This window comes from Meles meles, chromosome 7 (assembly GCF_922984935.1).
Source record: "Meles meles chromosome 7, mMelMel3.1 paternal haplotype, whole genome shotgun sequence".
Lineage (NCBI taxonomy): Eukaryota > Metazoa > Chordata > Mammalia > Carnivora > Mustelidae > Meles > Meles meles.
This window is the reverse complement of record NC_060072.1, coordinates 7,901,711-7,924,740: the sequence shown is the minus strand read 5'-3', so window position 1 is coordinate 7,924,740 and position 23,030 is coordinate 7,901,711. Positions and strand designations below refer to the sequence as shown.

The window sequence follows — 23,030 nt, the reverse complement described above, 5'->3', positions numbered from 1 at the left end:
CCCCCACCAAAGCACTTATCGAAGTTTTTAACTTTGAATTGGCTTATAACTCTAATCTTTCTCTCACTAAACATAAATTCCATGACAATGTGAACTTTGTCTTATTCCTTACTGTCTCGCCAATACTTAAAATACGGATGGTACTCAATAGACACCCAATAAATTTTTCAACACTGAAATGGTGGAACTATTTAAGACAATATTTCCACTTCTAAGGAAATAATCCAAAATGCAGAAAAAGGTTAAAGGATTTTCATCTGAATAGTAGTGTTATGTGTGAAAAAGAGAAAATGATTCAAATGTCCAGTGAGGGGAAAAATTAAGTAAGAGATGGCACAGAATGTAATGTCATACACCCGTTATAAAGGCTAATTTTAAAAACACTTCAATGACATCTGAAAAATCTTAAGGCTGTAATGCTAAATGAAAAAAGCATAGTATTAGTTCGGTTATTTTTAAAATGAACATTTGGCAGAAGATGAGGTAAATAAGCTATAGGCTAACACTATTTACTCTGTAAATGGAAAATGTAAATGTAAAAGGAATGAGATCCATTCCTTTTTGTTTCTCTTTCACCGGTTGTTTTCTTTTTAAAAAGATTCATTTATTTATTTGAGAGAGAGAGAGAGAGAGTGTGAGTGCACGTGAGCAGGAGAGGGGCAGAGGAAGAGGGGGAATCTCAAGCTGACTCCATCCTGAGTGTGGAGCCGGACACGGGCTCCATTTCAGGACCCCAAGATCATGACCTGAGCCCAAACCAAGAGTCAGATACTTAACTGACTGAGCCATCCAGGCATCCCTCTGTTTCACTGTTTTAAGAGTGGTATCTGTTGGTATCTGTTTTTCTCCAGGAACCTAGAAAAACATCTGATGAATGACTGAGAATGAGAAACTATTTCAAAGTGCTGAGATGAAGTAGGTTGAGAAATTCTCTAAATCACATTTTAAACAATCATTTAATGAATTGACATACTTAAGATTTGGGCATTTTCACATTAGCTGGGAGACTACTCTAGAAAATCCCTGACAACCGGGCTTCCTGAAAAACATAAGTAACAAATCTCTTTCCTTTCCCCACGAAAATACTGTAATTTCGATCAGAAACAGCCCACTCAAAATTTTTACTTCTCTCAGCAGTTAATTAGTAGCTCCTGGCAACACTGAAGACTGAAAGGATACAGTGCGTACCCTTACAGAGAAAGAATACATGCTCTGCCCTTTCTTCCACAGGCTATAACACTTATGGAGAACAAATGAGTACGTCCTAAGCTTTACACAAAGAAGGAGAAAAGCCTATGAAGAGGGACCTAGTATGTCCTTTCCACGGCCATTTTCTCCTTCTTACTTTCTATCCCACCCAGCATGGCAGAAAACAAATACAAACTCTGTTATTCCTTTAAAAAAAGGGCGGGGGGGGATCAGCAACAGTGAGAAAATAAAAATGTTTCAAGGGTAACACAAAAGCATTAAAATATATGAAAGCTCTAAAAATAAATCTAACAAGATGTGTAAGATCAACATACAAAAAAATTATAAAACCTCATCAGGAGACCTCATAGAAAATCTAAATGAATGGAAAAATATATCATGTTCATAGTGTAATACTCCGAAGATATTAATTCTCCCCAAATTGGTTTATAGAGCTAATGCAATAAATCCTAATCAAAATCCCAGTGATTTTATAATTCATATGGAAATACAAAGGGAAAAGAATAAGCCAAGAAAGACACTATTGGAAAAAGAATAAGGTGAGAGGACTTACTTCTCCCATATAACAGGGCTTACTGCGTAATTATCGTAGTTAAGACTGTGAGGTCCTGGTGCAGGCACCAACAAACAGACCAGTGGAAACAGTAAACTCAGAAACAGACCCACACATGAGGTTAAGTCCTTGGTATAAGAAAGAGGTAGCTTTGCTGATCAGTGGTCGAAGGAAGGGGGAGTATTTTCAATTAAGGAGATCCCATTTAGAAAAAAAAAATTAAGGGGCACCTGGGTTGCTCAGTCACTTAAATTCTTGGTTTCAGCTCAGGTCTGTTGGGGTCCTGGGATGGAGCCCCCGCATCGGGCTCTCAGCAGGGAGCCTGCTTCTCTCTTTCTCTCTCTCGTTCGGCCTGCCTCTCTGCCTAACTTGTGATTTCTGTCAAATAAATAAATAAAATCTTTAAAAAAAAAAAATTACATTGGGTCTTATCTTAACCCCACACAAAAAAATTAGAACACAAAACTTACCATGAGACTCATAAATCAAATCAAATCAATTACATTAAATTTAGAAATTCATCAAAAGATACCATAAAGAGAATAATAAAAACAAATCACAGAGTGGGAGAAGATACCTGTAACACATTTAAGCAGCAGCAAACTAGTATTTAGAATATACAAAGAATGTCTATTAGTCAACAAGAAAAAAATGACAAAGATTTCACTAGACAATTCACAAAAGAAAAAATCCAAATGGCCAATAAATGTAAGAAGAGATATTTAATCTCATTAGAAAACAGTAAAATGAAAATTAAGAACGTAAGATATTTATACAAATAGCAAGTAGTAAACATTAAAAATCTAACAAATCCAAGTGCTGGCAAGAATATGAAGCATAAGAACTTTCATATATTGCTGGAAGATATATAAACTGGGTACAACCACTATGGAAAATAGTTTAGTATTACCCAATACTTTTATATTACTAGACATATTATAGGAAATTCCATTCCTGTGTATGTATGCACACGCTGATGTACCAGGATAGCTGAAGAACATTCCGAGCAACACTGTAATAGCCTACATCTGGAAACAGCCCAAATGTCCATCAGCGGATTAGATTTCTTAAAATTATGGACTACTTTTCCACAGCTGCAGCCACTATACAGTAATGAAAATGGATGAACTAAAACCATATACATAAATGAACACCACATATGTTGAGCAAGAGAAGAATACAGAACTCCATTCATATAAACTTCAACTAAACTATGTTGTTTAGAAGTACGAAACTGGTAAAAGGAAAGATGGGGTTGTGTTCAGAGAGGAACATAGAGGAGGCTTCTCTGGGGCTCACAATGAGCTGCTGTTGAGTAGTGGTTACACAAATCTTTCTTTGCTTTATGGTTATTCTGTAAACTATCCTATGATTTACATACTTTTCTCTATATGTTATTATCTTTCCCCCCAAAAAGAAAAAATACTTGAATGGTAAAATATATATCACCAATCTAATTTCAAGGTGTGTGATTAGTATAAGATTTTTCAGCTCCGAAGACATAATTTTGAATGTTCTATCCCATTGTTCTCTAAATATATTCGTATCTGTAGGATCATGCTTCAGAAATTAAGGTTCCTGTAAGTAAAGATACATGCAGTTTTTTTGTGGGCATTATTTCAAGTCTTTATTTATTCAATCCTTGGTGAGTGGGAGAATAATGAAAATGAGACCTCCTTTAAAGTGCAAAAATTCAAATCCTACAAACTTCTTATCAGCTTTAATAACCAAGCAAGGATTCTTTAGCCAGAACACAGGAAGTGCAGGATAGCTGCCTATGGGACGCTTACGAAGGAGACAAGACAGCACAGTGGAAAGGTAAATCTCATCATTTTCAAAAAGGTTGCTTGGTAGTCAACCGCTATCCATGTCCCAAAGAAATTATCCCCCATAAACAGGCCACTAGCCTCAAATTTAGTCTGTAGCACAACATGGCCGCAGCAGGGGGCGGGGTGGATCTCACACTGATTAGCTCTGATGAAAGAGCTACTAGTTTGTTCATTAAAGGAACAGGAGGGAACAGAGCAAAAACTGGTAACTGGTACAACTTACTCCTCTTTATACCTTTGAACGTCTTTCTCAGTGTCTCCCTTACTATAGGCACTTTATAAGTATCTGCTGAATACTAATTCCCATAGTGGTCATGGCAGTCAACCACAGCAGAATTGTAGGAAGGTACAAATGACTTGTACGAAATAAAATTTTAAAAGTCAAGGACAAAATAAAAGGTCAAGAATATAATCTCCCAAATACAAGCTGTCTCTTAGAAACCTTTATGAACTTATCATCATTAATTCATCTAACTTTTGTCCGCAGTGCCTTCTGAGTAACACATTCCAGCTAATTATTATTCACTGTGTCTTAAGTCTATGATTCCCAAACTTGAAGAGGCACATCTTTTGATATAAGGAAGTCCTCAACTTATAAACAGATTATATTCCAAAAGTCCATTTGTAATTTGATCATGTGGAACATGGAATGCACTTTCCAGAAGAAGCCTTGAAATACGAATTCTGGCAAAATTCCCATGCTTTCCCACAGAAGTCTGTAAGATAAGTGAAATGTAATATATTTGTAATAAGAAAAAGAAGCAAAAACTATCTCAGCTCCCAACCTAGAGGCTCCTGAAATAAGCCTTACACAGACTCAGCCAGTTCTGAAACTAACTCATACTTAAAAAACCAGTAATATCAGATTAGTGTTAAGAGTGGGTATGTAAGAATAGCCAAAGAGCACCATGCCATTAAAGGAAGAAGCAAAGTGAAACTTGAATTTCGCTTTGGATAAACTCATTTAACATAGGCCAGAACTCTTAGTTGCAGCCAATGGGATTAATCATTAAACAGATACTTCCAGGCTTCTCCAAGTCCAGAATGGAGAGAATCCACAGGTAGATCAATTTTACCTTTTTTTTTTTTTTTAAAGCAGGCTCCAACATGGAGCTTGAACTCACAACCCTGAGATCAAGAACTGAGTGAGATTAAATCAAGAGCTGTGTGTTTAACTGACTGAGCCACCTATGCTCAATTTTATCTTTTTTTTTTTTTTTTTTTGATTTTATTTATTTGACAGACAGAGATCACAAGTAGACAGAGAGGCAGGCAGAGAGAGAGAGAGGGAAGCAGGCTTGCCGCTGAGCAGAGAGCCTGATGCGGGACTCGATCCCAGGACCCTGAGATCATGACCTGAGCCGAAGGCGGCGGCTTAACCCACCAAGCCACGCAGGCGCCCCAATTTTATCTTTTAAATGTAACTGCTCAGCCTAGAAGATGACAGAGGAATAATCTTTTTTTTTTTTTTTTAAGATTTTATTTATTTATTTGACAGAGATTACCAGTAGGCAGAGAGGCAAGCGGGGGTGGGGGGGGCGGGGGGGGGAGCAGGCTCCCTGCTGAGCAGAGAGCCCGATGCAGGACTCGATCCCAGGACCTGAGATCATGACCTGAGACGAAGGCAGAGGCCTAAACCAGTGAGCCACCCAGGCGCCCCAATTTTAAAAAAATATACCTTGAAACTTCTCTACTAACTTTTTCTAATTAGGCTAATAAGGGCTGGGTTAATGAAAGGCTCCTCTTCTCATTAGGGCTCCAACTTCCTCTGTTTAGGAAACAGAGGCATCCGGACCTTCACTGCCTAATGCACTGCAAGGACCCTTGCCAAACCACTGAATTTTCATGTAAGTACAGTTCTAACTTATCATGTAGGAAAAGAAGAGACAGAAAATTCCAGGTCAAGAAAAAAGGAAAGGTATTACCAGAATCTAAACATCTTTGGCAGGCCTTCTAAACAGTAAGTGAACTATATATCCAGAATAAATGAGACTTCATGGAAACACGTCATCTTCGTCATTAGAAAGTAAAGTTGTACTTAGATTAGATTACCATATACATATTTACAAAACTTTCGCTAACATCAATCCCATTAAACAGCCCAGAAGCTGAAAAAAAAAAAAAAGGATACAGTTCTAAATGAAACTGATCTGAGAAGAAATTTCTCACTCCATCCTTCCAATACACAGTACATCATCCATGAAAATCACCTCCTAACTCTAGAATTTATTCTGCTCTAGAACTCTACACTTTCCAATTTCACAATCTTCTCAAGGATTTTCCATTTCTACTCTTATCTTTCCCTTCCTATAACAGCTACGTAAAGAACACTTGGCGTAGAATATAGTAATGATCTCACTGGCACATACAGCAGCCTCTTACCCCTTGACAGGAAGAAGCACCATTAAGGTGCACAAGTAGAAGGCCCTGCAACTAGACACTGATAATATTGCCCCTGTCCAGACATTTAACTTGTGGCTGCTGGATGGACTAAAAAAGAAGCTTGATCGATATTTCCTATTTTTCCCCTATAGTAACAGAATCTTATTTTGGTAACTACTGATTTTTTTGTTAAGCAATTAGTATTTCTGGTCAGTGGCATACATTCTATCATATAAGTTATTTTGCAGTCATCAACCCTCTTAGAGAGTATTTTTTAAAAGATTTTATTTATTTACTTGACACAGAGCAGCGAGAGACAGAATACAAGCACGGGGAGTAGGATAGAGAGAAGCAGGCTCCTTGCGGGGCAGAGACCCTGGGATCATGACCTGAGCAGAAGGCAGACGCTTAATGACAGAGCCACCCAGGCGTCCCTAGAGTTATTTCTTTATTAAGCCCCTCTCCACCCCTTCAATATTGTTCTAATTATCAGTTTCCCCCCGACTATTTCTTTTCTAATGATGAACACAATTTCTCTTTCTTGGGTTTCTTTTCTCTTGCCGAAATGATAATTATGTTGTATACAACGTTATGTTTGTCAGTTTCATGTATCCATATTCCCTTCTAAGCATGATCACAAGTAATCAATTTGGGATCCCCAGCAGTTAGGAAACCATTCTAGCAACTGAACCTGTCTCAGACACAGCTCAAATTATAAGGGATATGCGATCCAGATCAGAAGTTTTCAACTGGTGCTTTTTCAAGAGTTTCCTGAGGGGCAAGAAGGATGACAAGTACGTGGGGGTCTGGCTTCTCCATTCAGGTTTCCTCAACCAGAACAGCTGTTTTTACACACTGGTATTATACTACAAATTTCAAATCTGGGGCGCCTGAGTGGCTCAGTTGGTTGAGCATCTGACTCTTAATTTCGGCTCAGGTCATGATCTCAGGGTACTGAGATCGAGCCCCACATCAGGCTCCAAGATCATCATGGAGTCTGCTGGAGATGCTCTCTCTCTCCCTCCCTCTGCCCCTCCCTCCACTCACAGGCATGCTCACTCTCTCAAATAAATCTTTTTTTAAAAAAAGAAAATTTGAAATTTATAGTGATCAACTTAAAAAAATAGTTAAAACTTGTGATCTAAATGTTCTATCACTAATTAAGAGAATAAAAGAATTATTCCACAACATATTTCACCTATATAGGAATGGATTCTAAACCCTGAATTAAACTGGTTTTCCCCCCTCTGTCCAGCAATAGAGTCAACAATCACCTTCTTAATTGCTTAAATCTAAAAAATACTATCTACGTTTCAGTGCATTAATAGTTTCAGTTTTACCATTTATTCCTTTGCTTGTACATTCAACCAACATTCATCAAACTCTTACCACATTCTAAGACTGTGCTACTCAGAGTGTGGTCCTCCAGACCGACAGTACTGGCATCACCCGCATGCTGGTTAGAGACGTGGAACCTCAGGTCTCTCCCGGATCTACCCTGGAGTCTGCATCTAACGGGCACTCCAGCTGATTCATCAGCACACCAGAATTTCTGACTAGGCACTAACGATACCACAATAAGTAAAAACAAACATAATCCCTGTGTTCAGAAAGCTTCTCTTCTAGTTAAACAGAGTAACAAGTAGATATTAAACATAGGGTAGTTTGGAAGAACACTGTCAGAACAAACCCTTAGCCCTAGCTGGTGTGGGAGGAAGAATCCTGAAGGAAGCGGCACCTTCCCCTGATTCTTGACTACGTGGAAATGTCAGGAGGAGAAAGGTCATTCAGGGAAGGGGGAAAAAATAGGACATGAAATGAAACTGAGACATGAAAGTCTATCTCTTTGGGAAATCCCAAATCTTTTAGTGTGAGTGGGAAGAGATGAGGGGCGGGGCAGAAGCTGGTTCTGAAGGACCTGGTTTACCATCCCGGGGAGCATAATAAGCTTTACCCTGGAGGAAAGGGGAATCATGAAGTGATTTCAACCTGGAGAGCAGGAACCTCATGTATCATTTAGAAAAAATCACCCCAGTGGCCACAGGGTCAAGATTAGAAACAAGGTGAGACCAGTTAAACGGCCGTCATTGCAGTAATCCAAGAAAAGCGTTATCAAGAGTCTGCACTAAGTGACAGTAATAAAGATGGCAAGAAAAGAATGAATTCGGTGGTTATGAACACTGCAGAATGTAAAAAAGGTGGTGACTGGTGGCTGGGAAGAAAGACAGAGGAAGCAGGTAGAAGGGCGATGGAATAAAAAAATTACTTCCAAAATTAGCATGCTATCATCTTTCTGCAGGACAGTTTGGAAACAGTGACTTAAAGAAAGTAAAAACTGGGGCGCCTGGGTGGCTCAGTGGTTTAAGCTGCTGCCTTCGGCTCAGGTCATGATCTCAGGGTCCTGGGATCGAGTCCCGCGTCGGGCTCTCTGCTCGGCGGGGAGCCTGCTTCCCTCTCACTCTCTCTGCCTGCCTCTCTTCCTACTTGTATCTCTCTCTGTCAAATAAATAAATAAAATCTTTAAAAAAAAAAAAAAAAGAAAGTAAAAACTTCACACTCAATGTTACTTTCACAACAAGAAAGGGAAAATGTTCTTTATGTCCATATCTTGTCACCCACTTCTGAGAGTTTGTTCTTCAGATACTTACACCAAAATTTATACACCAAGATGTTTCTTGCAGTACTATTTAGAACAGAAAAAAATAAAAACAATTAGGGGTCTCATAATAGGAGACTGGCTGTTATAGATACACAATTCAATACACGATTCAAATATGAAGCAGAGGAAAAATGTTAAGACCACTGAACGATAAAGGAAAATCTCGGGACATAAAATCACATGAAAGTAAGTTATACAGTATATATGTGTGTAAGAATAAATAAATGAGCACACAAAAGCTGACAGAAAAATATATTAACTGCTGCTACTGGCTCTCATTGAACTGTGTAACTAGGAGGGAACTTTCTGTTTCCTACATTTTATCTGATTATAACAAAACTCTTAAAAGTTTCCATTTAGGAGGATAACAGAACAAAACAACCCCGTATCTGAATGTCCAAGTGGAGGGAGGTGCCGACTCCTACAACAGAGAGCCCAGCCAGACGGCAGGTAGATGAGGAGTCGGACCCTGAGCACAGGGAGTCTGCGGCCTGTCTTACGGAGGGGCTGGATTGCTGAGCACAGGAGTCCGGAGCTCGGGAGCAAGAGAAAACAGGCCTGGAGATGTAATACAGGCATCAATCAGCAGCATATGATGGTGGTTAGAGCCAAAGTTCTGGGGGGAATCATTCAAGATAAAAATACAGAGTAAGAAGTAAAAGAGCCCTAGAGCCCAACACCAGGGAATAACAAAATTTAAGAGGAGGTAGAGAAAGCTGGCAAAGGTCTGAGCAGAGAAGAGTGGCTATAAAAGCAGACTTGAAAAAGTCAAGAAGAGTGATGCCATTGATGTCAGTGGAGGAAAAGCTGCAGGTCGGAGGGAGCGGCCAGTCAGGACAAATGCTACACGGAGGTCAAAAAGGATGAGGAGCGCCTACGTGATCTACAAGAACACTGACGACATCGGCGATGGCAGCTTCTGAAGAGAGAGATAGGGACAGAAGCCAGAACCGTGAAGTCTCTAGAATGTGGGAAAGCAGAGAAAGTGATATAAACTGCTCTTTCAGGATCTTGGGAAGGTTAGAGAGTCGTTCAAAATGGGGGGTGGGGGGGTGGGGGTTACCTCAATTGATTTATATGCCATAGAGTTGAGAGAGAAAGGCCAAAGATGCACCAACACCTCTGCCCCGACAGCAACAGCTGCTCTTGACTCCCCTGAGACCATCACAGCTGTCAGCATCAATTTCCTCCACTTCCTGCCCAAGATTTTAGCGGTTTGCTGTTTGCTGTCTGTCATCACCTTCACTGCCATTGCTCCTATTCCAGAGAAATCGTGGGCCTTATCCCTGCTCAAGGCAGAGCCAATACCTTTAAATCCCCTCCTCTCACATCTCCTCATTTATCCTTTCTCCTTTTCTGTCTTCAGCTTTCCCTCCAGACTAACTCTTTCCCCTTAGTGTATAAATAAGCTGAAGTCTCTGCCACCTTGGGGGAGAAAAACAGAAATTAAAAATGGGGAAAGAGGGGCACCTGGGTGGCTCAGTGGGTTAAGCCTCTGCCTTCGGCTCAGGTCATGATCTCAGGGTCCTGGGATAGAGCCCCGCATCAGTCTCTCTGCTCAGCGGGAAACCTGCTTCCCCCTCTCTCTGCCTGCCTCTCTGCCTACTTGTGATCTCTCTCTCTGTCAAATAAATAAATAAAATAAAATCTTTAAAAAAAAAAAAGGAAAGAAATGGGAAAAGAAGACCCCAAAAATGCTTGAGTGTCCATTATTTCCCAAAATAAAAACTCTGAGTTTCCGTTACATTGCCCTTATGGATGTAAAAACAGCATTCTTGCCTCTAGTGGAACAAACAAGTAAACCATTCATCTATTCACTTGACAAATATTTATTGGCTGCCCACCGGCTTCCTGAAACATACTATCAAAGGCAGGGGAATATAGACAATAAACATAAACACACATATACAAACATACACACACATCATAATAAGTGCTTAGAAAAAAACAGAGAATAGAGAGTAATGGGAGGTGCCATTTTGGATAAGACAGGTAGGAAGGCTTCCCTAAGGAAATGACATTTGTGCAGGAACTTCGGTAAATGCACAGCAAGTACCAAGGCCCTGGGACAGGAACATACTTGATGTGTTCAAGAAAGTCAATGTGGCAAAAGCAGAGTAGAGCAAGGGGACAGAGGTAAGAAAAAAATCAGGTCAGAGAGGATACCCGGCCCATGTCATTAAAACTATGATACTGGGGCGCCTGGGTGGCTCAGTTGGTTGAGAGGCTGGCTCTTGATTTCAGCTCGGATCGTGATCTCAATGTTGTGAGATCAAGCCCTGCATCAGTCTCCGCACTCAGCGAGGTAGTCTACTTAAGGATTCTCTCCCTCCTCCTCCCAGGTCCCCTTCCCCACTCACGTGTACACAATCTCACCTCCTCTCTCTCTAAAATAAATAGATATATCTTTGGAAAAAAGCAAAAAACAAAAGACATGATTTGATTTCATCATAACCCTCACAGAAAGACACTGAGGATTGTGACAAGCATAAGAGGGTCTGATTTCAGTTTCCAAGGGCTCACTCGTGTTGCTGACAAGAGAATTCCAATTACAATACAGTGATGAAGTATACCGATAAACAGTAATTTGTCAAATCGAAAGAAGGACACCAAACACTGACTGAGTTAGGTTGGGCTTCTCAAAGGCAGTGATGCCCAAACAGAATACTGAAGGACAGGTAAGAGTTGCCAAGAAGAGTAGGGACAGAGTGGTACCTCAAATAGAAGGCACAAATGTAGAAAAGTCGCGGGAGTTTTTAAAAAGTTTGGTATTTCAATCCCCAGCATCAAATAGTCAGAAAATATTTTATAAAAATATACCATTGATAATGTCTACCCCCCAAAGAAGACACCTGGGAGTAAACCTAATAAAATATTTGCATGATCTTTATGGAGAAAATTGCAAAGCTCTGTGTAAAGACATCAAAGAAGACCTAATTAACTCGAGAGATAAAACTATCGGATAGATAAAACTAGTACCCAATATGTAAAATGTGTGTTCTCCCCACTAAACTACAAATGATATGTTCCAATCAAAATCCCAAGAAGGCGGCGCCTGGGTGGCTCAGTGGGTTAAGCCTCTACCTTCGGCTCAGGTCACGATCCCAGAGTCCTGGGATCAAGCCCCGTATTAGGATCTCTGCTCAGCCGGGAGCCTGCTTCTCTTCCTCTCTCTCTGCCTGCTTCTCTGCCTACTTGTGATCTACATATATATATAAAATCTTTAAAAAAAAAAAAAAATCCCAAGAAGTACACCAAAAGACATACAAGAATTTTATAGCAGTATGATTCATAATAGCCCCAAACTAAAAAAACCCAAATATCTACCAAAAGTAAAATAGACAAATTCCACTATAATCATAAAACAGATGAATTATATACCAATGAAAACAAACTAGAGCCACACACAATTCAACACAAATGAATTTTTTTTTTTTTTCAACACAAATGAATTTTAAAACAAAATAAGCCAGGGACGCCTGGGTGAGTCAGTGGGTTAAAGCCTCTGCCTTCAGCTCAGGTCATGATCTCAGGGTACTGGGATCAAGCCCCACAGAGGCTCCCGTGGAGCAGAAAGCCTGCTTCCCCACCCTGTCCCTCTCTGCCTGCCTCTCTGCCTACTTGTGAACTCTGTCTGTCAAATAAAATAAATAAATAAACTGTTTAAAAAAAAAAAAAAAGCTTGGGGCGCCTGGGTGGCTCAGTGGGTTAAAGCCTCTGCCTTCGGCTCAGGTCATGATCCTAGAGTCCTAGGATCGAGCCCCACGTCGGCTCTCTGCTCCGCAGGGAGCCTGCCTCCTCCTCTCTCTCTGCCTGCCTCTCTACCTAGTTGTGATTCCTCTCTGTCAAATAAATAAAATATTAAAAAAAAAAAAAAAAAAAAAAAGCCAGCAACAGAACACATATAGCATGATTCCATTTACATGAAGTTTAGAAACTAGCAAAACTAATTCATGGTGTTACAAGGTAGGATGGTAGTTTGCTTTGGGCAAAAAGAGGGAATACTTTGAGAAGAAGCACGTGGGGTGGTTTTGGGGTGCTGGGAATATTTCCTCACAAAGTAGCAATTATACACAGTATTCACTCTGTGACAATTCAACAACCAGGACACTTACAATTTGTGTGGTATTCTATACTAATGTTATATACTTCAATAAAATTATAAACAAAAATAAAATAAATAATAAATATTTATATATAAATATAATAAATAATAAATTAATAAATAATAAAAAATAAAACAGTTAGTGTCTGCAATTTCCTTGGAAATGCATCCAAAAAATACGATGGACTGAGAGAGGGACGGATAGACATGTGATAGACATGCAAGTACAACAAAATGTTAATGGCAGAATTTAAGAGGCGGACATAAAGGTCTTCATTGTAAAACTCTTTTATTTTGAAACTTTTCATAATAAAATGCTGGAGGAAAAAAAAATCCCAATGAGGTTTCTGGTTTTGTTTTATTTTTGCATAACTCCACAAGCTGGTTCAAAAGTCATGAAAAATTAAAAAGGGCAAGAACAGTCAAGACAACTCTGGAGACAGAAAAGGCAAGAAAAGGACTGTCCTAACAAACAACAAAACTAATCATTAAGCAGTAGTAACTAAGGTGACGGTGACTAGTTACTAGTTGTAACACAGATAAACAGAGACCCGTGAAACCAAACAGAGGACATGAAAACGAACTCATGCACACTGAGAAACAGATAAGGCTGACACTAAAGATCAATACAGACGGGCGCCCGGGTGGCTCAGTTGGCTGAGCCCCTGCCTTCGGCTCCGGTCATGGTCCCAGAGTCCTGGGATCCAGTCCCATATTGGGTTTCCCCTACTCCACAGGGAGCCTGCTTCTCCCTCTCCCTGCCGCTCCCCCTGCTTGTGCTCTGTCAAATAAGTAAAATCTTAAAAAAAAAATCAGTACAGAAAAGTAAGACTTTTTGATAAATAATGATTCATAGATTAGATGAGATGCACTTATAGAATACTTTTAATAACTCGCAGGAAAATAAATATTGAACAACAAACACAAGTTGTAGAAGAATACACGTAAGTCTCTCTCTCCAATAAATATTTATGTGATATAAAAAAGGAGAAATAATATTTTACAATTATTAGGAATATATTCGTATGTTAAAAAATACAGAAATACTTGGCAATAAAATATGAAATTCAGGGCAGTAGTTACCCCGGGGATGGATGGAGATCTATGGAGAACAGTGCATAAGCCAGAGGGCATGTGCGTATATAAACATTTGCTATATTACTAGTCACGTCTTTTCTGAAATCTTGTTTTTATAACAAATTATAGTTTTTTTAATTAACAAAAGTTTGAAGCAAGAGTGCGTGCTTTGTAAACAGTATTAAAAAGCAAAAACTGGGGCACGTGTGTGGCAAAACTGGTTAAATGTCCAACTCTTGGTTTTGGTTCTAGTCATGATCTCAGGGTCGTGGGACTGAGCCCACACAGGGCTCCACACACTCAGCTCGGAGTCTGCTTGAAATTCTCTCACTCTCCCTCTTCCTCTGTGCCCCGCCGCCATGCTCACATGCTCCCTCTCTATCTCTCTCTCTCTCTCAAAATAAACAAATGTTTAAAAATTAAAAATAAAAGAAAAGAAAAAGAAAAAACGATGGGTGCCTGGGTGGCTCAGTCGGTTAAGCATCCGACTTAATTTCAGCTCAGGTCATGATCTCAGGGTTGTGAGATCAAGCCCTGAATTGTCAGGCTCGGTGTTCAGTGAGGCGTCTTCTTGAGATTCTCTCCCTCTCCCTTTGCCCCTCCGCCTGCTCACACATAAGGGTGTGTGTGCTCTATCTCTCTCTCTCTCTCTCTCTCTCTCTAATAAATAAATAAAAAAATTTTTTAAAAAATTTAAAAACCAAAGACTAGGAATGGGGGAATGAAAAGAGAAGCTAATGAAACAGAAAGAGACCAGACCCTGCAAACCTTGTAAAACATGGCTTTTGTTTTTACCCCATAGAGCAGTCATTGAAAACTATTAAGCTAGGGAGGTTTAAAAGATTACTCTGACAAGGTATAGGATAAGTTTCCTAATGACAAAGGCTTATTTATCATTTAATTCCTAATCTTAGTACAGTTTATGATAGCGATGTTCAATAAATATTTGCTGAATTAATGAATTTATGGAAGGGGTTGGGAGGGAGAAGCAGAGAAGTAGAAAGACAAATCAGAAAGCAGTTGTAATAACCCAGGGAGGAAATGCTGGGATTATAATGATCACCTAAACTTACTATTTCTCTATTCCATAAGAATAGTAAGAGTAAAGAAACTTTCAAGAGACGTGAAATAAAGTAATGATCACGACCATGAAGACCTTGGTTCAAATCAGGCAATGCAATAATTCCGAACATACTCACCATTCTTGCGCTCACTAAGTGGAGGCAAATTGGGATTCCTGCCAGGGTGGAGGCCTAGGGTCAGCTCGGGCTGCAAGGAGAGCTCCTGCAGTTCGTTGGCAACAGCTTCGCTCTGGGGGCTGGGGGCCGCAGACAGGGACACCAGCACTGGTTCATCATCGTTCTCGCCAGCCCCTCCTCCGTCCAGCCCATTCACAGCAATGACGGAAGGGGGCAGGCACACTACACTGGAGAAATCCACTTTGGCTTTCGTGATGGCAATCTGGAAATGGAAGGGCAGACAAAAGTTGAGATGTCACTGTGAAGCAACAGACTATTCCACCGGACATATGTTGAGTACTATTCTAAATTATACTACTGGCAAGCTACCACTGATCTTAAGCATTTTCTTTCAAGTAAGTCAGAATCATTTTTAAATTAATGTTTACTGGGGCGCCTGGGTGGCACAGTCAGTTAAGCATCTGAAAACTCGTTTCAGCTCAGGTCATGATCTCAGAGTCGATCACAGGGTCGTGAAATCAAGGTCCGCAATGGGCTCAGTGGGAAGCCTACTGCAGATTCTCTCTCCCTCTCCTGCCCCTCCTGCTTGTGCTCTCTTGGTCCCTCTCCCTAAAATAAATAAAATCTTTTTAAAATTAAGTAATTGATATTTACTATGCTCACAGAGTGCATGTGATTTCAAGTCTGATGCTGTCCCCAACTATATCTCTCAGGAAGACAACATACAAATGAAATAAAAGCAGCACACACAACCTCTAATGGGATAAAAAGAAATAGAGGCCAAGGAGAAATAGTTATGGAATAGATGTTATCCTCCAACTACAAAGGGGAAGTACCTTGAGAAATAATCCTTTTAATGAGTATCCAAAAGGTATTAAAGTCTTATAGTGTACCAACATTATCTGGGGGAGAAAATTTCTTTAAGAAAACAATTCCCGGGGCGACTGGCTGGCTCAGATGGTACAGCATGTGACTGCCGATCTTGGGGTTGTGAGTTCAAGCCCCACACTGAGTGTATAGCTTACTTGGAAGAAAAAAACAATGTCCAAGTCATTAGATTTCATAAAAAAATGTAGAGATGTATGTTTGATGATAAATATTTGTCCAAATATTTTAACTTACATGAATATTTAATCATAATATCCAGAAATGTGTTATTAAAAATAAAACATCTGGCAATGTAAGAACAAGATCTTTAAAAATGATATAGAATACATTATAACATGAAAGTCTTTTCTTTTTTTTTTTTTTTGAAGATTTTATTTATTTATTTGGCAGACAGAATCACAAGTAGGCAGAGAGGCAGGTGGGGGGGGAAGCAGGCTCCCCGCTGAGCAGAGAACCCAATGCGGAGCTCAATCCCAGACCCCGAGATCATGACCTGAGCCAAAGGCAGAGGCTTTAACCCACTGAGCCACCCAGGTGCTCCAAAAGTCTTTTCAATAGCATCTTTTCATTAAAGCTTCAAATTTCAAAGTACGAACTAATGGTTAAGTGAATTAGGAACTTATCCATTCACTGAATCCTACTATGCAGTTAAGAAAAATTTTTATAAAGCATTTAAAGTGTGGAAAATGCTGACTAATGTGTAAGAAAAGATATGAAAATGCATACTCATATATAAAAATATCATCCAGAGGAAAAAGAGATAATAAGGAAATACAACAAAAACACAAAATGGGTCTTGACTGGACTATGAACAATTTTCTTTCTTTTTTACTTTCTTTTGTTTCCAAATTTTCACTAAAACACATATATATTGTTTGTATATTGAAAAAGCTATAGTTTTCTTTTTTTAAGATTTATTTGTCAGAAAGAGAGAGCACAAGCCTGCGGGAGGAGCAGAGGGAGAGGCAGAAGCAGGCTCTCCACCAAAAAAGGACTGGATCCCAGGACCCAGGATCATGACCTGAGCTGAAGGAAGACGCTTAAGTGACTGAGCAACCCAGGCATCCCAAAAACCTATAGTTCTTCATCTAGAAAAAGGACCTAGGAGTTCCCTGCAAACTTCAGTGAACACTTTATTTTTTTTTTTTTAAAGATTTTATTTATTTATTTGACAGACACAAGTAGGCAGACAGGCAGGCAGAGAGAGAGGAGGAAGCAGGCTCCCTGCTGAGCAGAGAGCCCGATGTGGGGCTCAATCCCAGGACCCTGGGATCATGACCTGAGCCGAAGGCAGAGGCTTTAACCCACTGAGCCACCCAGGCGCCCCTTCAGTGAACACTTTAATTTGGAGATGAGGAAACCAATAAAATACTGGAAAACTATGAAATGAAGAAAGGCATTAAAAACTAAAAAAAAGACCATCACATCCTATCTTCATATAAGGCTACAGTGTGCCCAAATATGGTCGTACTTCTGACCGATACACCCCATAAATATAAAATGAACTAGAAAAGATCCAGATTATAGCAATGAAGATGGCGGACATGAAGAAGAGTGAAGATATTAAGAAGGACTCTACTCCAAAAAGGCTGGAAGAAGACTTGAATGAGGCAAGTTCAAGAGAAAAAATATTAGGGATTCAATACCAGGAACTTAATATTCTAAGCGGTAAATGGGTAAACAATGGAAAACGATTTTTTTAGGGTTTCAACTATTTTAGGAATTATGAAACAACAAACGTGCAAGCAAATTCAGAATCTAATCTTCAAAGAATTTTTTCCCATCTTGCCTGTGACTTAACCATTTAAGCTGTGTCTCTGTGTGCACTAGAGGGAAAACTGTTATACATGATTAGTCCATCTGGCTCAGTACCCTTTGCAAAAAACTCTGAAAGAGCATGTTTGCTTTCCTTAACAGCAGCCTTTTTAGACTTAAAGTGATATGCAAGGATCCTGCGAGACCCAAACTCCTTAGGACTGCAGTCCTCCGGCCTCAATACCGTTCTCCGCCCTGATACACATGCACACATGCTCACACGTGCACACACACATGCACATGGATAATGGCACTGAGACGCGTGTCCTTTTAAAAAACAAGAACTCATAAGTGAGTCCTAAAGAAGGAGGAGGACAGTATCAAAACTTCAGCCCTAAGACAGAGGAAAAGGAGCTTCATATACAGTAACAGGTTTTGCATAAACAATTGTTAATATATAACACCATTCAGCCATAAGGAAAGAAGGAAATCCTGCCATTTGCAACATCACAGATGAACCTCAAAGGCATTATGCTAAGTGAAACAAGTCAGACAGAGGAAGACAACATATGATCTCACTTAGATTTATGGTTACAAGGCAGAGGGTGGTGGGAAAACCGGATGAAGGTGGTCAAAAGTACAAACTTCCAATGGAAGATAAGTACTAGAGATACAGTATACAACACGACGACTACAGTTAACACTGCTGTATGGTGTACCCGACGGTTGTTGAGAGTAAATCCTAAAAGTTCTCATCACAATGAGAATGTTTTTGTATCTATATGAGGTGATGGATGTTAAAACCAAACTAATGGTTTCACAGTATATGTGAAACTAATCATTTCACAGTATATGTAGTAAGTCAAATCATATACATATACAGTAAGTCAAATACATACACAGTATATGTAGTAAGTATGCTGTACACTTTAAACTTACACAATGCTGCATGTCAATTCTATCTCAATAAAACTGGGGGAAAATACGAAATTATTCCTCATTAAGAGTTCATACCTCTCACTAGAAAACTGAGAAATTTAGTGGAGATGGTAATAACTGTGTATGACAGACCTTGTAAATAGTATTTGCATATTAACTAGCACTCAATAAATACTTGTTGGGGGCACCTGACTGGCTCTGTAGGTAGAGCATGCAACTCTTGATCTTGGGGTCATGAGTTCAAGCCCCATATTATGGACAGAGTTCACTTAAAAAAAATAATAAACTACCTTTTAAAAAATAAATAATATATATGCATTAATACATATATACGAACATACTGGTCCGAACAATGACAGAAGCAAATGAAAGATACCTAAAGATAATCTGGGGACCAAGACAGGGAGGTCTTGAGGAAAATCTGAATGGTATAAGGGAGAATGCATGAAAGATACGAAACATTAAAAATAACGCTTGGAACTCAAGGGCAGGAACTCCTGTTAAATTTCTGGGCTAGAATCATAGTTTCATACAAAAAGTTCTTCACCAAAGAGCAAAACCCCATGATTTCAGACGTAACTAATAGCTGGGACACTATAACTCGAGACTAAGAAAAATTTTACACTACTTTTTGGGAAGGGATGATAGAATAAAAGAGTGCCAGCAGTTTTAAGAGAAAAACTGGGGCATGTGGGTGGCTCAGTCATTAAGCGCCTGCCTTCAGCTTGGGTCATGATCCCAGGGTTCTGGGACTGAGCCCCGCTTCAGACTCCCTGCTCAGCGGGAAGCCTTCTTCTCCCTCCCCCTCTGCTCCTCCCCCTGCTCATGCTCTCTCTCTCTCTCTCTCTCTAATAAATAAATAAAATCTTAAAAAAAAAAAAAAACTTCTTAAGCAAGTGATGTATTTTTTTTAAAGAGATAAACTAAAATACTGCTTCATTATGTATAATTCTTCACCTGATTACAAAGGAAATGAACATACTGAACATTATTAAGTACATAAGTATTTTTTATTTCAGATGAGTTATCAGTTCATTTAAAATGGTCAGATACTGGTACTTACTGGATATAGAGTCTCAGTCCTTTGCAAGATAAAGTTCTAAAGATCTGTTGTACAACAATGTGAATTTACGTAACACTACTGAGCAGTACACTTAAAAATGGGTAAGATGGTACATTTAATGTTATATGTATTTTACCACAATTATTTCAAAATGGTCTGGCAAGATCTCTCCTAAAAAAGTAATTTACTAGGCTAATTTATATTATTCACTGAGCTTGGAAGAATAAAACATCTATTCTTTAATTTAGGTTTCACTAATTCAGAACAACCTTCCTCCTATTACTTTGAATTAGATTATTATTATTATTGCTGACATTCAGAGATTCGATATTTATGCATGTTACTACTCAAGGGATAAAAAAGATCTATCAGAGAATACCAAGCTTTTTTAAAATGAAGCCTGATTTTAAACGGTATGAGTCTAGAATTCTGGCATTCACTTAATGCACATAACCAGTACTTCCAGAAAATATAAAAAAAAAAAAAACTGAAGTGTGGAAAATGGCCCCCCAAAAAAGTCAACCCAGGTCTAGCGTTAGGCATGAAGGGAAAAACTAAGTTTAAAAAGTGATTTTCTTAGAACAATACATTTTTAGAGATGCCTGGGTGACTCGTCGGTTAAGCGTCTGCCTTCAGCTCGGGTCATGATCTCGGGGTCCTGGGACTGATCCCTGCATCAGGCTCCCTGCTCCATAGGGAGTCCGTTTCTCCCTCTCCTTCTACCCCTCCCCCTGCTCCTGCTCATGTTCTCAAATAAATAAAATCTCAAAATACTTATTTATTTATTTACTTTATTTAACAGATTAAAGAAAGGCAAGTCAAATTCTGTAGTGATGCAGTTATGTTGGTGCCTGTCAATGTCTGGAATGAAAGAAAAAGCAATCTGAAAAACCGCTTTATTGAGAAAATCTGAAAAACTGCTTTATTCCATTCAGAATTTATTTAAATAGCTTAGTAACTGATTAAGTTCCATATTTATCGAATCATTAAGGGCTTGGAGATCACTTGAAATTTTCATACATATACTTCACCACATACTTTTATTGGGCAAATTACATGCTATGGTGATATCTACTAATGTTTTCTCAGTAATTACTATTTCACTGATTTCAAAAGCTTCAGGATATATAATTTTAAAATACCATTATTAAACTGCATTACAACAAAATTCTTCCATAAAATCATGGGCCAAGGGATGGGGGCGGGGGGTATGTGAAACAAGAATGGCAATGTTGGTAACGGCTGACGCAGAGTACCAGGTACAGGGAGACTCATTATACTATTATTCTATCTGCATTTGTGTATGCTTGATAACATGCTTATAATGCTTTTTTCAAAAAAATAAGGTTATTGCATAGAACAAAGTGAAGACCCGGTAAGACATAAAGCAACATGTCCTCAATCTTGACCTTAGAAAATAAGCCAAACAAAAGTCAAAATCGAGCACTGACAAAAGAAAAGAATATTTTCTTATAAATATTCCCATAAAAAATATTCTCATAAAATATATATATATAGAAGATTTATTTCTCTAGCAAACATATTACTTCTATCGATTTTTTTTTAAAGATTTTATTTTTATTTATTTGACAGAGAGAGATCACAAGTAGTTAGAGAGGCAGGCAGACAGAGAGAGAGAGAGGGAAGCAGGCTCCCTGCTGAGCAGAGAGCCCGATACGGGACTCGATCCCAGGACCCCGAGATCATGACCTGAGCTGAAGGCAGCGGCTTAACCCACTGAGCCACCCAGGCGCCCTACTTCTATCGATTTTTAAACAGCCCACAGAAGAAAGTCCTAGTAAAACTCTGACCATCTAGAGACAATATCCAAAAATGTGGAGGTACACTCACTATGGCTTAAAATGTCTCCTCTACCAATTCCTAAATACTCCTAAAATTTTATTTACTGTATAACCTGCATGAAAAAGAACCTAAAAGCGTAATATTTATCTCAGACTATATGTATCATGTTATTTAGAAAAATGTAAAAGTTGTATCTCAAACAAAATACTTTCTGAAATGTCTCAGAGGAAAAGTAATTAAAATAACCAAAAGAAAAAAATCTGCGTTATGTTTTGGTGTTGTAAATTTATAATACCACTCAGTCCGAGATCGAACTTTCTTTTTCATCATAGGATCACCAACTCCAATTTCTTGGCTGCTGACTTGCACACGATCAGTAGCAGACAGAACAAAAACAACATGGGGGCAGGGTCATCTCCCACAACCCATCTGTTTCACTCTTGCTGGCCTGATGCCGCCTCATCTTTTCTCCACCCCACCCCCTTTTGGGGCTGCATGCCTTCTGCTGGTGCCGAGTGGCATATGTAACTAGAAGCAACAGCACAAAATGTGTTAGAGAAATGGAAGAGCACAGGCAGACAGCTGCTAACTATAAAAAAGTATATATTAGCAGGATTTTTAAAAATTATGACCCATGACAGAGTTCATTTCATGCAACTAAATGATATGGTTCTCCTGAAAAAAAAATTTTCTGTACAAAAACTGTTTTCAGGGGCGCCTGGTGGCTCAGAGAGTTAAGCCTCTGCCTTCCGCTCAGGTCATCTCAGGGTCCTGGGATCAAGCCCTGCATGGGGCTGTCTGCTCGGCAGGGAGCCTACCCCCCCACCCGGCCCTGTCTCTCTCTGCCTGCCTCTGCCTATTGTGATCTCTCTGTCAAAATTTTTTTTAAAAAGCTGTTTTCAATCAATTAATGAATTCCTTTTAGATGGATAGGTTATTTTCCTTGATTTATCTTTAGTAGTAGAGAAACCAAAATCTTAGCAGACATATATATACATATATACAGAAGAATTTGACACAAAGGAATTCGAGAACAAGCACTCTCTGACATACTATGTATGAACTAGGCACTGCCCTGGCTCCTACAGGAAGTGAGAAAAGTATCAATCTTGCCCTTATCTCTGTCACTATCACCCCATCATCAGCTTCAGATGTCTTAAAAACTACTCAGACGTCTAGGGATGGCAGATAAAAGGCCTTTCTGTTCTCTCTTCATCATAGAAATCATCTAAAACCAAGGAATACAAGAAACAGAAAAATACAGCGTCTGCTTAAAAACAGGAGAAGGCACCCACGGAAGAGTGGTGTGTCTGTAAATTCTCTGACATTGTCCTGTTGGTAGAAAAAGGTCTATTTCCCTACACTGAAAGTGAGCTGGCCTAACTGCGTTCACCAACAGAGTACAGTGAAGTGATGCTATGCCAGTTCCAGGTACAGACTTCTGAGAAACTAGTAGCTTTTGTCTTGGTCTCTTGGAGCCCTGTGTCCCCATACAGAAGTCTAACTACTCTGCCGGGGAGACCACAATAAGAAGTCTAGGGCACCCCAGGTGGCTCAGTCAGGACAGTA

At 39.3% G+C, this 23,030-nt stretch overlaps 1 protein-coding gene across 3 annotated transcripts in view; it reads right to left on the bottom strand.

Annotated features, from left to right (window-relative positions):
• Window positions 1-23,030, bottom strand: part of MRTFA (myocardin related transcription factor A) — a 193,079-nt gene that overhangs the window by 101,991 nt on the left and 68,058 nt on the right. For all 3 annotated transcript variants that reach the window (XM_046013252.1, XM_046013251.1, XM_046013253.1), the window contains exon 4: window positions 15,014-15,275. In XM_046013252.1, the coding sequence (XP_045869208.1) occupies window positions 15,014-15,275 (262 nt within the window). The remainder of the gene's footprint in view (window positions 1-15,013; window positions 15,276-23,030) is intronic.